Source organism: Zalophus californianus, chromosome 6 (assembly GCF_009762305.2).
Source record: "Zalophus californianus isolate mZalCal1 chromosome 6, mZalCal1.pri.v2, whole genome shotgun sequence".
Classification (NCBI taxonomy): domain Eukaryota; kingdom Metazoa; phylum Chordata; class Mammalia; order Carnivora; family Otariidae; genus Zalophus; species Zalophus californianus.
In genome coordinates, this window is record NC_045600.1 from 36,864,445 (window position 1) to 36,883,251 (window position 18,807).

An 18,807-nucleotide genomic window follows, 5' to 3' on the forward strand; every position below is an offset into this window, starting at 1 on the left:
AAGGATTTCCTAGCCTGGACGTGAAGGGAGTTAGGCCATGTGGAACTAAGTGTCTTGGTCACAGGGAGCCTGTCCACTGAAGCCTGAATTGGTCTCGCTCCTTGGTTTGTTGCCAGCTAAAACTGGAATGCAGGACTGCAGAGAACTGCAGATGCTGTTTCCAATCCTGGGAGCATGGTTGTTTTTGGGTTACAGATACTTAATTTTCTTGATCCCTCTTCTGTTCTTCTTTCTTACTCCCAAGAGCTGCAGCTCACAATTCATAGTCCCTGCAGTTCGCTTTGGCTTTCCGAGTGTAATTTGCATCCTTGAAGCCTCTGGTTGTGCTTGCTTACAGAAGCATCTCAGGGTGGAAGAAACTGTTCGTGTGATTCCCGCCACTGCCCCTTTGGTGTGACCTCCAAGCGTCCAGCAAAAGCATCAGCCACACATTATACCCCCTCAAAAGGAGATATTGGAAGGTTGGATACCTACAAGATTTTGTGTTTTTGAGCCCCATTGCATTTAGAAGGAACAGAGTAAGTGAGTCCACTGGTCCATTCTTGTCTCCTCTTACACAAACTTCTTTTATATTTTCATCTAAGGTTAAAATCTGGTGATTTAGTTCATAGTCCCATGAGAGTTGTTTCAGGTTTCCTTTTAGCTTATAGAAAATGAATCTCATCCATTCTCTAGAGACTCTCAGGTGTCTTCAGAAAGAGCAAAAGAGAAACTCCTGAGTAAATATTCCCAAATGGGTAGAACTATGTCACAAACCTTTATAGGCCCAGGATTTGGTTTTATTCACTTTCTATTATTTTGTGTTACTCCCCCTCCCTGGTGGATTGGACAGTTTCCCCTGCTCTGGCCATTAAGTTGTGATTAAGTCTACCTTGGATGGATCACCATTTAATTAAGTGAAAAAGTTAGACTTGACTTTCAGCTCTCTGTGAAAACGACTTCCTTTTACATCTCACTCAGCTGATAGAACAGCTAGATTCCCCCCCCCCCCCCCCCCCCCCCGCCATGAATCCTGTGAATTTCCTGCATAGATGGCTGGATTTGCAAATAGTGACTTCAAAAGTGAGTTTTGAAACACAGGTGGTTTTTTGACAAATTCTAGGAGGGACGGGTGATAGAAGAAAGGGCCACAGACAAAATCAATTCTAAGCCAGAGGCTGATGGAAATGGTGAATGAGGTACACCGTGCACAGGCTCCAACGTGAACAGGCTTATTTGACACACCTGTGTACATGGACATATAAACCATGGACAATCTAACTTGACACACAATCTAAGAAAACACAAAATGGAAGTGTTATCCTTATGTCATATGTTCTGTGAAACAGAAGCATGAGTGGCCCTATCTACTTTCATCTGGCTGCCCCTAACTTTTAGTCCTAGCCCTTGGTTGAACTTGGGGTCACTCTGAAGCATGCTCTGTATATAAGAACTGTAAGTCTTTGAGGGAGCCTCTCAAAATTTAGGTAGGCTTTTGAATATAATGCTTATGGAGCAATTTGCAGCTCATCTGTTTCCAAATGAAATTTATGCATTGCAGAGTTACATTATTCAACAGATGTGACATTGGCCGCTTGGGTCAAGAAAAAATGCCATGTTACAATTCCAGTAGAGATAAAATGATACTTGTGAACAAAATAGTTAAAAAATAGAATAAATTTAATAAATTTCTAAACATATTCGTTCCTAAAGATTGGACCAGCTGTTCGTTTATTCAGCAGTTTCAATGGGCCAGAAATTACCTAAGCACTGGAGGGACAAAGGTGATTAAGACATATGAACTCATTTATTCAATAACTATCTGTTGAGAGTCTACTGTATGTTGGGGTCTTTTTTAAAAAAAGTTGGACATAGAGCAATGAACAAGACAAAGTCCTTGTCCTCATGGAGTTCACATTCAAGTGTGGGATAAAAATGGTAAGCAAATAATTAGAAGTATGATGCCAGTAGTGTGAAATGTTATAGGTATGTAGCAGGATAAGTGGTTAAAGAGTGACTCCGTGTGTGTGTGCTTGTGTTTTTGTGTGTGTATGTGCTAAATAATGTGGTCAATTGAAGCTGAAGAGGATCTGGGGAACAGTGTCAGGCTGGGGGAAGGGCAAGTGTGAAGTCTTCAAGAAAGTGGGATATCGGTGTGTTCGAAGCATACCAAGATGGCTGGTATGGCTAGAGTGGAATAACTGAAGAGAAGAGTTAGGAGATGGGGGTGGAGAGATGACAGGGACCAAGTCATGGAGTGCCTTGTAGACCATGATGAATGATGGATCTGAGTGTGAAGGGATTGGGGGATTTGGGCTGTGAATAGCCCCTTTGCCAGCTGTGTGGACAGCTGACTAGAGGGGGGAAAGGTTGGAAGCAGGGAACTGAGAGGTGATTACAGTAGTTTAGATGAGACATGATGGTGCCTTGGACAAGAGTGAAACAGTGTAGGTGGTGAGAAGTGATGGGGTATTTTGAATGTTGTGCTGATCAGTAGCAAGAAGGAATAATAATGAATGGTTTGAATGGAGAGGGTGGGGGGTATTGTCATAGGAAGAAAGGAGTCAATGATAATACTGAAGTTTTGGTTCTAAGCAACTGGGTGCAAGAGAGTGGTCATGTACTTGCATGGGGAAGTCTAGGGGAGGACTAGATTGGGGCAGTTAAAGAATTTTGTTTTAACAGGTTAAATTGGAGATGCCTATTAGATATTCAGAGGGACAGTTGGATCTGTGAGGCTGGGTCTTGGGGAATATTGGGACCAGAGATATAAATGTGGGAGCCATTGGTAGATAAATAATAATTAAAGTCATGAGACTAAATACAACCAACTTGGGTATGAGTATAAATAAAGAAGGGAACTGAGGGACTGAACACTGAGGTTTGCCAACATATACTGTTTGGGAAGAGACAGAGTAGGCAGCAGAGGAGATGGAGAAAGATTTGACAGTAAAGGGAATAAAAGCCAGGAGAAGCTGTTATCCCAGAAACCAAGCAAAGAAACAGTAATAAGCCATAAAAAAGCCTCCAAGCCATCCAGTAAGATGAGAGCTGAGAAATGACCATGGGATTTGGCAAGACACAACCGTCTCCCTCGGGAGATCCAAGCACAGTGGAAGTGGGAAAAACAAGAAAACAGATAAATTGCTCTACATTGTGGAAGCCGTCTTCTAGAAATGTAAAGAAATTTCTGGAGATGGGTTGAAGATGGAGCAAGGAACTCTCCTTATGGAGTCAAGGGGGCTTGGAGAAGAAGGATGCCTGGAGGAAAGATGCCTGCAGGAGATGTACTTTTGGGCGGATGGAAAAGAACTAAGATTCATAAAACTTAAATATTTTTTCTAGCTGGTTGTTAATTTTTTTTACAATCACTCATTCAAAACTGTTATTTCCCCTCCCAATTTAATATCCCACTACTATTACTCCATGCATATTTTATCAATTATCAATACATGCGATTACTGTATTATAAGGACATTACATACATCTCATCACATCCTACTCCATTTGGAGGATACTCTTCAAATTGTATTTTACTTTGTTGTAGTCTTTATCTTTTTAATTTAGAGGTGGGGAGGGGCAGAGGGAGAGGGGAAGAATCTCAAGTAGATGGAACCCGATGCAGGGCTTGATCTCACAACCTGAGATGACCTGAGCTGAAATCAAGAGTTGGATGCTTTTTTTTTTTTTTTAAAGATTTTATTTATTTATTTGACAGAGAGAGACACAGTGAGAGAGGGAACATGAGCAGGGGGAGTGGGAGAGGAAGCAGGCTTCCCGCGGAGCAGGGAGCCCGATGCGGGGCTCGATCCCAGGACCCTGGGATCGTGACCTGAGCTGAAGGCAGATGCTTAACGACTGAGCCACCCGGGCGCCCCAAGAGTTGGATGCTTAACTGAGCCATTCAGGCTTTTATCTTTATCTTTATTTTTTTTTTATCTTTATCTGTAAACTTTATCTTTTAATTATATTTTAATTTCCTTTCCTAACTGTGTGCAAGTGTAGAGAACTTACTCTTAATAATAATAGCTACTATGTACCGCACACCATGTGTGAGTCACTGTTCTAAGAATTTCACAGGTATTAATTTATTTTGTTCTTACAAACACTCCTAATACTTCTATTGTCCCTTTTCTTTTCTTGTGTTAACTGAGGGACAGAAAGGTTAAGTAACTTGCTCAAGGCCACACAGCAATGGCAGTGCCAGTATTAGAACTAAGCTCTCTGGCTTCAAAGCCCACCATCTTGAACAGTATGTTCAAGTATGCTTCCATCCTTACTACTGTTATAGCTCTACTTTCCTGGGATGGGTAGCTGTTAGGGAAACATCTTCAAGGGATAGTCTCTCTCAGACTTCAGCTGCAATTTTCTAAAGACTCAGGAATTCAATTGCTGCTTGTGATTTCAGAATGCACCAGTAGGACCCAGGGACTGGATACTGCATACTTGTTCATATGGAGAAGAGAGGTAAAGCCATAGAGTAGCCAAAATCTTTAAGGTGCTTTGGTGCTCAAATAACAGTAAGAAAATACACATTTGAAATATAAAATAATTTCATCCTGGTGGAATCTAGTAGTTGAGCCTTTGTTTGAGCTCTAATATATTTTTTATAGGTTGACTTTATCCCTAAAGATGGTTTTATCCTCTTTTTTCTTATACTAGGCTGATAACTGGTTCAACCAATAGATGGGGATTGGGATACATCATTTTCAGAAGCACTTGAGGCCTCTCCCGTTAGTCAATTTTGGGCCTCACCTTTGATTTAAAAGTTTTTGAAATTAGGTACCAGCCAGTTTTCCTTTCCTAGCAGAAAGAGGGTATAGAATAAATAACCTTTGCTAAGATGTTTCCATGTCAAGTATCTTAGTAACTTAACTTAAGTCCCGGACCTCTTAATCTTATTAGTTTCCCCCCTCCCCCCAGAGTGAAAGTCTTCTGTTCTCTTTGAAATGTTCTTCTCTGGTCACAGTCATTATATTTTCGGAAAAGCTTAAGGGAGCTAGACTTAAAATTTGCTCTTAATTTTACAAATATATATATATGTGTATATATATATATATATATAAAGCCTTCTGGGAAGTGGATATTATTTTCACTGTGGTACTGTGGTACTCTCCCAATCTGCTATGTAATATTGTCATAAATCATGTAACTGTAGGAGAAGGAGGGGACTTAGGTGATTGTTTAGTTCTGGAAAAGAAGCTACTTCCTAACAGAGAGAGGATTTCAAATGACCACATAGCAAAGTCAACATTCACACAGGTTTCCTGTGGGCCGCTTCTCCTTTGCTGAACTTGACCCAAAGCCAAGGTGAAGGAAGGGAAAATTTTCTCTTATGAAATCTCAAATCTCTGATAACTCACCAAGCTGATCACTCTGTTGAAAAGAGCTATAAAATTAGGGTACTATAAACTTGAAGAATTTCATGAACTTGTTTTTGAGGAACAATAAGATATGTTTTAGAAATTAAGAGAAAAAGTCAGAATGAAAATGGAAAAATTGATGGGGCGCCTGGGTGGCTCAGTTGGTTAAGCGTCTGCCTTTGACTCACGTTATGATCCCGGGGTCCTGGCATCGAGTCCCGCATCAGCTCCCTGCTCAGTGGGGAGTCTGCTTCTCCCTCTGCCCCTCTCCCTGCTCGTGCTCTCTTTCCCCCCTCTCTCAAATAAATAAATAAGATCTTTTAAAAAAATGGGAAAATTGAGATAGGCTATCACATTGACAAGTACACCTACAAACTTTAGAACACTCAGAAAATAAAAGTAACTGAAAGGATTAAGTTGTGACTACCGTATTTTAACTTGTCATGCCTTAAAATAGTTTATGTCCAATTTAATCCTTTCTGGACATACTCTAAAACGATTCAAATGTTATTTTTCTCTTTATTTTTACTTTAAAAACACATTAATTCAAAGTGTTTCTTTGAATTCAAGATACAGACTGCCTAACAGATACTTAAGACCTTTCAGTACTACCCCCCCCCCCCCCGCCCATCTACAGCCCCAGGAAGATACAGCCACCGAATGTTACAGAAAAATGAATGTTCTATCGTTTGTTAATCTTGCCATTTCATTTAAGAATGGCATGAGGTAAATATATGAAAAGTGGCAAAAATACTTCTTTCACTAGTTGTGTAGTTAGTGATGATTTTTTTTAATTGTGTTGCAGTTACATTTTAGAATGTTCCCATAAAAAGTTATGAATCCTCCCAAGAACGTTGCGTGAAATCTCTGGCCCCAAAGCCTGGAGGGCAGTTCAGGGTATTTCCCCAGTATTCGTCATTTGATTTAAGGGGGGGGGGGAGTTGTGAGGCTACCAATGGACGGACGAATTGTCCTAACCGTTCCAGCAGGGACCTTGGCTGTGTGTTTCGCTCCGGGACCTGGCGGCGGCCAGGCCCGCAGTCCCTACCGGCTGCCCTGCGAGCTAAAGCAGGCCCCTCTGAAGTTGGGGTGTGGCGGCCCGCATCGCGCACCCGGTCCGCAAGGGCAGGGTTTTCCGCCTTCCCTTACCTGCATAGTGGTCAAACACAGTGGGCACATACTCCTCTGGGAAGGCGTCGTTGGCGTAGCTCATCAGCAGGCAGGTTTTCCCCACGGCGCCGTCTCCCACCACCACACACTTGAGCATCTTCTTCTCCTCCGTGCCCCCGCAGCCGCAGCGCCTGTCACCGCGCTCGGTGCAGCTCATCGCGGCGGCTCCAGCTGCCGGCACCGGGCAGCTGCTGTGGCTTCTCCTGCTTCTCCCGAAGCCCATGGAGCGCGGGAAGCGGGCGAGCGGCGGGCTCGAGATCACCCTGCCTTACTTAGGGCGCCTGGGATCACACGGACTTGTCCCAGGCAGCCGGCACATGCCCTCGCACTTACCATACTGGTCAGGAAAGGTAGCACACATTTGGGAGAATGATTAAAAGCATCTGTCCCTTTTCCCTCTAGTTTGAGTTAAGAAACCCTCATTTTTTCTCCGAATTCTAGGGGCTGCGTGGCAGTCTAGAAATTTCAACAGCCTGAGGGTTTCCGCTGTGCTCTTTCCCTCTCCAGCCTGGCTAGAAGACACGGTAGAATTCTGCTAAATCTTCCCCTTTTTCCACTTCACATCTAACATGGAGGGAAGCTGGGCTTTTTAATGGAGTTTTCCCCTTGCTTCCTCCAGCTTGCCGAGTACCAGGAAATCATGGGTTTCCTGCTGCATTCCATATTAGGATCAGTAGGCTGAGGAAGGCTGCAACAATGGGAGCTCTGTGTGTGTGTGTGTGTGTGTGTGTGTGTGTGTGTGTGTGTGTGTGTGTGTGTGTGTGTGTGTGTGTGTGTGTGTGTGTGTGTGTGTGTGTGTGTGTGTGTGTGTGTGTACGTACTTGTGGGGAACGCTGCCAGGGCATGGAGTGGGAAAACACTAGGGGTCCCGCTGCAGACTCAAGCTGTCCAACTTCCTGTTTCATCTGCTGCAGGGGAGGCTGTTTGCCTGGGGCTGGCTGGGAAGAAGCCGACGACAGGATGGAAACTGGGGAGTGCTGTCTGCCACAGAAACAGAGGGAATGGTTTAAGTGAGCAGAGAGAACCACACCAGCCGTTGTGGGATAACAGATGACATCATCCCTCACTGAGTCACCAGTGAAAAGCTCTGCAGAGTAAAAATGGACAGTTCTTCACATACTTAAATGAGAAACTTTAGGCAATTAATCCAGGCGATAGAGAAGAAAACCTTCCAGAATTACATTGTTTCAAAGGGAAACATTCTTATAGATCATAGGTATGTGTGATCAAGTTTATGAGTTGCCACATTTGAGCACAACGCTCAGACGTGTACTCCAGACACAAACATCTTTATGGTTGTAGCACATAAGAAATCAACCAGACGTGGGACGTTTGCATCTTCTTATTTTAGCGAACAAACACACATGTGCTTGGCTCACAGTCTTGGAAGTGAGAGTATGTGGGTTGGCTTTATCCGTTTGCTTCAGGTCCCCAAATGCTGCTTTTGCTTGGATGGTTCCCTTTGAGCTTTACTCCTATTCCCTTGGGTCAGCCTGGTCCTCCGCCGTTATGAAAGAGCCATCGGCAGCTCATTTATTTGTCTGTTGGGTTGCTCAAAATGAAGCTCCTTTGAAGCCCTGTGTTTGATTAATGTACTTGGTCTTGGAGAAGAAGTGGAACTCTGCAAATGATTTTGACAAATGGATCAAGACTTTTTTGATGGGGGGAGTCTCAGTTAATTTGAGATTTGTGAGCACTTATTTTCAGCATTTAGATTACCCAATTGATTTGAGAAGGTTTTTTGTGTGTGGGGAGGAGATGGGAGAGAAGTCTGTTTTAATAGGTGGCTAAAAATAATATAGGTAATATAAAAATATAGAATATTACTATTATAATGTATATATGTAAAACGATACATACACATATATATGCTACAGTGTAACAGAGCCCCAAATTTCTTCTGTTTTAGATTATAGTAACATTCGCCATAGTGCTTAGTATCCCGGTATTTTTTTCCTAGGTTGTGTTGCCATAACAAACAACTCCCAAAGTTCAATTATTTAAAGTAACACGTGTACTTCTTGCTCCCATTGTTATCCATTTTGCATATTTTTGTCACCCTCATCCCGGGATCTAGAATGGTGGAGCAGCCACATTGAGAACCGAGGTGATCGCTGTGGCAGAGGAAGAAATTAATGTGGTCAAGTGGCATTGGCTCCTAAAGCTTCCTTCTCAAGGTGACATTTCTGGTTGCATTTATTGGCCAGAGCAAGTCACATACGCATGCTAGGTTCAACAAAGTCAGAAGTATAATCCTACCATGTGTCAGGAAGGAGGGAACCAAATATTGGAGAACAGCCTGAACAGTTTAGAGGTACTTCAGATCACAGAGATAGTTTAGTTAGTTGAGATTACATTAGCAGTAGGAAAGTTGAATTCTTTATGGTTGGTGTCATTTGGGAGCATTTGAAGGCACCTATGACTGCATGTGATTTATATAATTTTATTTTCATTTAGTCTACCCAAAACATTGGGAATATGTGATAATAAAATTCCAACTTGAAAACTTATGTTTTTCTCCTAGAAAAAACCCTCAAGGGTGAAGGTGGCAGCCAAGCAAATCTGCACAGGTAGAGTGGTTGACAATGTCAGGAACCCCAAACTGAAGATGAACTAGACCGCTTTGAGCACAGTGGGATGATTTGTGTCTGGCAGAACTTTGAGGGGTTCTGACTTTGACCTCATCCCTGAGATCAGGCAGTAAGTATGGCATGGAGTAAATATTCTCGAGCAATGCCTTGCCCCACCTGTATTCCTACACTACAAATATGCTTGAGCCCACTGAACACTTGGACTAAGAAAACACTGAGAAATTGGATTGGGTGAAATGTAGCCATATCTGTGTCTAACCTAAATCTTGTGTCATCACATACAGATATTTAAGTCCATGCCAATTGGTATGTGACTAAAAATTGGGACGTCAAGGAAGAGACTGGAAGCATCCAGTTGTGGTCCTTGACCTTTAACTCTAACTCAGAGGATTGGTACATCAGCCAGATTGGGTTGTATGCAAAGATGGGTCATGGCTGTTGAGAATGTTGGCTCTATTTCTCAAAATAAACTTGTTTCATCGCTGTTTACTGCCCCCCAACCCCGACTGAATATTTATAGGAAAAAAATGTGTGAGACATCCTGTGGAAAATGGCAAAGAAAGTTAAAATTTTAATAGCCTGCTAATTATATGGATCACATTGTCCATGTGAGAATAAATCTTTTTAAATATTAAAAGATGGCGGGGCGCCTGGGTGGCTCAGTCGGTTAAGCATCTGACTCTTGGTTTCAGCTCAGGTCGTGATCCCAGGACCCTGGGATTGAGCCCCGCATCATGCTCCACGCTCAGCATGGAGTCTGCTTGATATTCTCTCTCTCTCTGTCTCCTTCTGCCCCTCACACTCGTGCTCTCTCTCTCTCTCTAAAATAAAATCTTTAAAAATATAAATAAATATTAAAAGATGGCTCGAGCCAGAGTAACAGAATTTAAAGGAAAAAAAGTGAAAACAATTCAGCCTTGTTTTTATAGGTCCATGTGTCCACAGAACTGTGACTACTTCCTTATTCAGGTAGAATGGTCAAGAGTATGCTTTAATTCCAAAGATTTATAGTTATGAATTTAGAAGTGGTATGAAAACTGTTTGCTGAAATATTCTCAACCAGATGCCTGTATTTTAAGGATCTTGGGCCATTTGAATGATTGAGTGGTGGTTTCGTAGCCATTAATTATTGGTTTACCTCGAGCACCAAGTTTACACAAACTTACCAGTACGTGGTGAAATCTTGCTGGGCGATATTTCCTGCTTTTTTCTGAGATCCCAATTCCTTGGCTCCCTCCTGTCCTCTGAGCTGTGGTTTCACACGAATTTTCCCAAATGCCAACAGAACATTTTTGCAGAAAATTCTGACTTCTCTGATTGCTTTCAGTTTTAGTATGATTTTAATAAAAGAGCCCAGATTTTTCTCCCCTATTTTTTTTTCTTTTGTGCTTGAAACCAGAAGTTGCACAGGGAAATGAGGCAATTGGACCAGATACTCTGATTCGGGATTAGCCTCTATATAGGAGAATATTTTGACTCCGGTCTTAGGAATGTGGGATGTGCTGTGGTTACGGTGATTCCGAGATGTCCAGCCCAGGCACGAGTCACCCCCTGTTCCACAAGAAGCCCTCTCTGGGGCTAATGTGGAAGTCAGACCTCTATGGTGGTGGGCAGTGGGAGACAGAAAGGGGAAGCATAGTTCTAGGAGTTCTGACCCAAATCTCCCACTGAACCTAACCCTTAAAATCAGCTAGGATATTGCTAAAACTTAACAGGCTGTCCTAGGACTGGCCTGGTCTGGAACAGCCGCTCCCCAAGAGGGATGAGTCATTATTATCAAGAACACTCATGTATTTGTGTTTTTTTAATTTGTCAGATCACCTGTACTCAGCCTCTGACTATTGCCCATGTTATAATCATATGTCATATGATATGATATGATAAGATATCGTAATCATTTATCAGCCACATTTTCTTGGATGTGATCTTTTTATAGTTCTTGAAATGGCTTCCTTTTTCCTTGTTTGGAGGATTTTTTTTTCTTTGCCAAATCTCTTAATTCTGATAGAAGTAGTTACTTGTGAATCTTGGGCAAATGGGGACTTCTTTCTGTCCTAGGAAAGAAGAAGCTGATATAGCCAGTAATGGTAAAGGGGTGTGTGTGTGTGTGTGTGTGTGTGTGTGTGTGTGTGTGTGTGTGTGTTCTGTATTTCACTATTGCATAATTTAACTCTGAATATAAAGCTTTGTCCTGGACTTGTGGATAATCTATTAAAAAAATTTGGTCCCCCTCCATAGAAACCCAGAGATTAGGGATCTTTCATGTTCCCCCCAATCCGGAAAATCTGGAGATAGCTAACAATTTGGAAAGAAATTTCCCATTGATTCCTGATTTTCTAGATTGAAGAGGTATGTTTTGGGAGGCAGACAAATATGAGGTTGAGGGGGTGCTGAGTTGTTTCTCTGTCAAGGCCATGGAGCAGGAATAGGTTTTGGAAATAGCCATCTTGGGGTCAAAGATCTTTGATGATTATTTCAACTTGTTAGTGATAGGGTCCAAGATGCCTAAGGTCATTGGATTGGTCATTGTCTGAGTGGGAAAGTGTCAGTGTCACTGCCTCAGGCTGAACTTCTTTGGGCTCAGGGCCCTGCCACAACTTATTGCCCTTTTTACATGTGGGATCTATTGGGGAAAGTGAGAAAGATTGGTGTAAATCTTCGTCTCTGCTAGAAAAACAACTCCAAATTTGCCCTCTACTTAGGATGCATTGTTGTTACATGAAGAGTTAACACAAAGATTGAGGAGTTGAAGGGCAGGGGACATGGGATTCTGCTGTATATAAGGAGGTGTTTTGGTTGTTGTGACCAGATGAAACCCACAAAGGAATCTACCTGAGACCCTGCAGGTTACCGACCAACTCCTTGTTGCTGAGACACTAAATGCAGAGGGAAATGCAACTCTACTCTGTGGATGTAATATGTCTGATCACAGTTCCTGAACAGCTCATTTGCTAACTAACTTGTGTCTAGAAATCACCTGCATCAGAATAAAGAGAGATAAAAAGACTACCAGGGCTTACATGAGACCTCAGGTTGGATCTCAGATTTGGTGTTTGTGCATGACAGGGACTGAGGGGAAAGATTTGGAAACTAAATCCCAGGGGGATAAGTGGAAGAGAGAGGAGAAAGAAAACAGCTTCAAACAAATCTATTAAAACCCCCAGGACAAAGGGAGGAAGACAAAGTCTTCTGTGATTGTAATCCCAGCAACCAGGGGCAGAAGGTAGGCGGAGTCATTATGTGAAAGGACGCATGGCTTTCAGGTTGAGTGTCCTAGAAAAGACTCCCTTCTTATTGTTAACATGGAGAATTCTTGCAAAGCATTTATTTTCCATTCAATTTTATGAAATTTTTTTTTTTTGTGAATTTTCTATTCACTATTGTGCTGACTTATTAAAAGTACTGTGAGTATTTCCACAATGTTAGCGGTTTTTAATTTGCTTCTCTTGTTTTTGATCACATTATGTTTGGAAGTTATTTTGTGCTTTCCCTCACTTTTTGGAAAACTGAAGAAATTGTTATCGACTTTGTGAGATGTATATCTTATTTGTCTACTTGAATGTCTGAAGGTAACTTCTTTATACTGTAGTTTTGTATGATAAAATAATTTTTACTGACTTTATAATGAGAAAATTGGTAAGGTGGTTTGTTTTTATAAATTTCACATATGCAAGCTTTTATTCAAACTTTATTTTGTTCTTTCATATTGAAAGGAAGTTATCCTCCAACACTCTGCACATCTCTGAAGCATTCATGGCTAATTCCAATTACAGCAAATGCTCAGAACCATCATTGAGTTGTTATCTCAAATGTGGAGACTTCATGATAATTGCTGCCCGTTCTGTAGATACCCAAAGATTTATTTCTGTTGTATTTTTATTTTTTATTATGTCTCAAAATTCTTCCAAACCTCAATCTCATTGAGTCTGGGAGGGACTTTTTATAATTATCAAATCCAACTTTTTTAAACAATAAAGGAATTTTCTTTACGAGGCTCAGAGGCTGTCCCCTTTTCATGAGTACTGCTGTTCACTATGTAAAATGGCAGCTACTATTATTTACTATTTGAATAATCATGGTGTAGTTGGGCTTGTAGTGGACATTTGTTGCTTTTGCCGATCTAAGGTCTCTTTCCTCTTTTGGGAATGGCACTCCAATTTTCCTTCTACTGTCTATCCACAGTCCAAGCTGTTCAGCTCAGGCTAATCGCACCCTCTAGCATAGGAGTGGGTACTTGACCCAGGTTTGGCAAATAAGAATGATCTCTGGGGCATTTGCTGATGCTCTCCGGAAATAGGTGCTCTTCTTCCCTGGAATTTCTCTCACTAAGGATCACCAAGTGGAAAGATCCTACCTGATGCTGATCATAATGATGATGATAAAGTAGTTTGTTTTTTTTTTAGGTAGGCTCCACACCCAGCATGGACCCCAACGCAGGGCTCAAACTCACAACCCTGAGATCAAGATCTGAGCTGAGATCAAGAGTGGGATGCTTAACTGACTGAGCCACCCAGGTGCTCCAAGTAGTATATATTTTAACTCATTTAATCCTCCCCCCAAACCTATGAGGTGAATATTATTATTTCCTCCATTTTCATGATAAAAAACTGAGGCTAAGTGAAGTCAGGTGATTTGGTAGTGTCAAACAGCTAGGAAGTGGTGAATCTGGGATTCTAAATCTGGCAGCCTGATTCTAGAGCTCATGCTTTTCCCATTTTACTAAAGAAAAACATGGCTGTAAGAGAGAAAAACGGATTCCTGATCACATAATTTGAGCTCTTGGATCAAACGATTCCAAACAGAGCCCTGGATTTCCCTTTTGAATGAACCATTACATTATCTTTTTGGTTTAAATTAATTTGGGATGGATTTCCATTACTTGCACTTGGAAGAGCCCCAACTAGTGCCTGAAAGAGCAATGGGGAAATCTTGGATAAACTGCCACATGATATTTGAGACAATGCATGTAGAGATCACTTGTTTAACAAAACTGTGAAATGCTGGAGTATCATTTCGGGCACATGTGATTATAATTTGAGTTGAGTTGCTCTTCAAATTTGGGCTTTTGTTTTTACATGTTTACATTCAGTATGAACAGAATGTTTGTTCCCCCCAAATTCACATGTAGAAACTCAATGTGATGGTATTAGGAAGTGGGGCCTTTAGGAGGTGGTTAGGTCATGAGGGTGGAGCCCTCATGAATGGGATTAGTGCCCTTATAAAAGAGACCTCAGAGAGCTCCCTTGCCCTTTCTTTCTTTTTTTTTTTTTTACGATTTTATTTATTTATTTGACAGAGAGACAAAGCGAGGGAGAGGGAACACAAACAGGGGGAGTGGGAGAGGGAGAAGCACGCTTCCCACTGAGCAGGGACCCTGATGCAGGGCTCAATCCCAGGACCCTGGGATCATGATCTGAGCCGAAGGCAGACGTTTAGCAACTGAGCCACCCAGGCACCCTCCCTTGCCCTTTTTGTCACGTGAGGACAAGGAGAGAAGACAGCAGTCCATGAACCAGGAAGCAGGTTTCCAGATACCAAATCTGCCAGCACCTTGATCTTGGACTTCCCAACCTCCAAGAGTGTGAGCAGTACATTTCTGTTGTTTATAACATTTGTGGTATTCTGTTAGAACAGTCAAAATGGACTAAGATACCTGGTTAAGAACTAGATGCAAGTCACTTTAGCCCCCATTTGTATAGACTCTGAGAGAAACCTCATCAAGTAATAGTTCTCTGTCTTTTAAATAAAAATATATTAATAACATCTCTATAAATGTAGTCATGAATATATAAAAGATCTAAGAAACAAAATTAGATCCAAATTAGCTTAAGCTAAAAGAGATTTATAATCATGTAACCAAACATTCCTGGGAAGCTGGCTTTGGGATTGACTGACCTAGGACTTATTATTGTTGCCACTAGGATTCATTCTTGGCCTCCCACTTCTGGGGGGGCTCCATCCTCAGCACATCCACAGCCACAAGCCAGGTGAGTTTCACTTCTTCAGCGACCTAGCCCGGTGGAGGGGAGAGTGTGTGTCTCAGGATTTCCTGCACAAGGGCCAGGTTTCTCTCTGACTTGGGTTAAGTGAGATGTGCTGATGGGTTTAGGCCAATCAGGCTCCACATCTGGTACCCACCAGGCAGAAAATGGAAGATGGGGTTGAGAGAGGAAACTCCAGAGACTAATGTTAGGAAGGGGAGTAAAAAATGTAGTAATAATAATAGTAGTACTTGTAGTTACAATGAGAATAATAATCATGGTTAATAATCCAGTACATATTATATGTTGGCATATATTAGCATATTTAATCCTTACCACAACTGTATAGGTACCATTAAATTCTCATCTTACAGAAAAAATAAGGAAAGCTTTGGGACACCTGGGTGGCTCAGTTGTTAAGCATCTGCCTTCGGCTCAGGTCATGATCCCAGGGTCCTGGGATCAAGCTCCACATCGGGCTCCTTGCTCTGCGGGAAGCCTGCTTCTCCCTCTCCCACTCCCCTTGCTTGGTTCCCTCTCTCCCTGTGTCTCTCTCTGTCAAATAAATAAATAAAATCTTAAAAAAAAAAGAAAAGAAAAAATAAGGAAAGCTTTAAAAATACGTATTCCTTAATTTTTAACCATGTGTCTAATTGATTACCTTTTATTGAATATTGTGATTAATCACAACATTTAATAGGATATTTGTATGACTTCCTGAATGGGGGATGGGGAATAGATGTTAGTATATTACCCAGGAGCCAAACTTAAGGATCCTCTAGAGTTAAATGAAGATGTATATTCATATTCCAAAATATCTAAATATTACAAATATATCTTTTCCTTTGTTTAAGCCATAAAATATATTTTATTTGGAACATACCAGTACTCTTGCAATAATATATTTATAATATATTGTGATGGTGAAAAAAAAATTCTCATCTTATAGATGAGGTAACCAAAACCCAGAGAGAGGCAGTTCGCACAGCTAGGAAGTAGCAGGACCCGGATTCACACAGGCATTCTGGCTCTAGAACCCCGCATGGTTTACCTGGCTGTGTTAACAATGGATGGTGGTGAGTCACAAACAAGGAGTGTCCTACATGCAATTTTCACCCTCCAATTATAATCCTTGGCCTTTTAGTTAAGAGCTTGTAAAGTCTTGGCAATGTTCAGTGCTGTGCTCTACAATCCAAGCCTCCATTAGGCTGTTTGTGGTGATGCTGTAAGCCATGTGGAGTAGCCCATCCATTTCTGAACTCTTGTACTTTAGGTCATTGTTAATACTCCTTTGTTCTTACTGAAGGTGTTGATAAAGCACCATACGTCTTCATGAATCATCTCTGCAGTTGATTTCAATTATTCCGAATCAAGGATGACTGTCAAATACCCTTCTCCCCTGTTTGTCTTCATGGCTATCATTTGCATAATCACGACAGGATCAGGACTGTGGGTAAGGGTGAAACTGCTTGGATGTTGTGACGATATCTTTAGGTCCATGTTTCTTGATTTGATATAGAACAAGAGCCATCCAACCATTTGTTTGGTTTAATTTTTGTTTTCTTTTTTTTCCTGATAGATAAATTTGGCACATAATAGGAAACATTTATTTCCTTCTACTCTTATGTACAAAAGCTTATTGTCAGATAAGTTGCTGCCTTTGATATCAACTTAAAAAAAAAAAGAACTAAATGCCATTTTGCCCACTCTCTTCTTTCCTCCAAAATATATCTTGGCCATAACACACATTTTAAAAAATTTAGCTCTCCCATTCTCTATGCCATGAAAACAAAAGCTACTGTTCCTAGGCCAGGTCAACTTGATGAATAACATAGCATCTTAGGAGAATAATTATATGCATGTCTAATGTTCTTTTCTTCAGTTAACATCTGTCTCCTGCACTTAATATTTCTTATACCGCTGGAATCAATAAAATGCTTAATCTTAAATTATCCTGGACTGAAGATCTTTAAAAAAAAAAAAGCCGATATTTTCTTTATGTCATTGGGAAAAGCTCCCTTAGAGTAAATGTGGGCTTTCAAAATCTAGTTGAGGAGTTGGAGATTTGTGAAGCCTGATTAGCTAGCCCTCTGTGCTTTTAGACCCTGAGTGTACTGAAATAATACTGAAAGAGGCACACTCCATAAAATGGAGCGACAGCTCAATTGTATTGATAAGCCTTTTGTAGAAATACAGATTTTCTGCTGTCTTTCCTTAAGCCTTTCCTTAACCTCAGAAATAATTCTACCATTGATGCTGGGTATAACATAGCTCCTTTCACAGTTATGCTAGAAAAATCACTCGAGCATTTTGAGAAATAGAGGGTTTTCTGTGAGGCACTAGGGTAAACCATTAAAATCAGGATGATAGATTCTGCTTAGATACCACCATTTTCCTCCCTCCCCCCAATTCCAAGCTAGAAGTCATCATGGTGCAAGTTCTAGATGAATCTGAACATGGCCATCAAATCCTTCTCAACCCAGTTGCTCTAGGCATCTACCACAAACTGATTAGTATGTAAAGTAAAATCCTTTTCCAGCTCTGCTCAACCTCTACCAGAATAAGCAAGTAACTCTTCCTGTGATCAAGAAAGAAGGAGAAAAAGGGAGATGGACCTTCTAACATTTAATGAACAACTATTATATGTTAGGCACTGTATTGAGAAATTTTGCACACTTATCACATTTAATCCTTTCAAAAATCAGAGGTGGGTGATGTGATTTCCACTGTTCTTAAATGGAAATGAAATCTCAGGCTCAAAGTCACAGAGCCGGTAGGTTAAGGGATGCATCAGGGATTCAAGTCCAAGTCCAAATCTGAAGGCCATATCACACTTGCTCTTCAAACCTTTTTAGAATCATTTTAAATAATCAATTGTTTATGTAATTTTAAATGTATAGTATTAGTTTGGGAAAATGGCTAGAAGTACAGTTTACTATGGATTTATTAATTTCTGCAACAAATATTGTTTGAGTACCTACCAGGTGCTGGGAATATTGTGGTGAACTAATCAGATAAAATCCATCATTGCCGTTGTGGAGCTTACATTCTAGTGGGAGGAGGTAAATAATAAACAATGAACATAGCAAATATGTAAATTATCTTAACAGGTGATAAGTGCTATTGGAAAATAAGAAGACTATAGTGAGATAAGAATAATTGGTCAGAAGAGGGTGGAGCAGAAAATAGTTCTCAAAGGCTGGATGTTTAATAGGGGATAGAATATGTGAGGGAAGAATATTCTAGACAGAGGGACTAGCCAGTGCAAAACCCCGAATGTGAGGGTATCCTTGGAATGTTTGAGTCCAGTGTGCCTGGAACAGAATGGGTGAGGAATAAAGCAATGGAGGAAACAAAATGCTGGCTGTGGGGCCTTTTAGGTCCTTGTATGGACTTTGGCCAAATGTGATGAAGAGACACTGAAGGGTTGGAACAGAGGAGTACTGTGACTGGGTAATATTTTAAAAGGATCAGTGTGGCTTCTGTGAAAAATATGGACTGGGAGTGGGTGGGGAGGAGGATGAAAGCAAGGAGATCCATTGTAATAATTCAAAGGACATATGGGTGGCTTGGACCAGAGTGGAAGTGGAGAGAAGAGGTCATATTCTGGGTGTACTAGTGATCTGAATGATTGGATGGACTTTATCAGAGAGTATGAGAAATCAGGGATGAACCCCAAAGGTTTTGTTCTGAGCAACTGGAAAGATGGAACTTCCACTAACT

General features: G+C 41.1%; 1 protein-coding gene across 1 annotated transcript in view; it reads right to left on the reverse strand.

Moving 5' to 3' along the window:
- Positions 1–7,206, reverse strand: part of RHOJ (ras homolog family member J) — a 90,733-nt gene extending 83,527 nt beyond the window's left edge. Inside the window, exon 1 of the mRNA XM_027570475.2 lies at positions 6,492–7,206. Within this exon, the coding sequence (XP_027426276.1) occupies positions 6,492–6,735 (244 nt within the window). The 5' untranslated portion in view covers positions 6,736–7,206. The remainder of the gene's footprint in view (positions 1–6,491) is intronic.
- Positions 7,207–18,807: the final 11,601 nt, after the last annotated feature.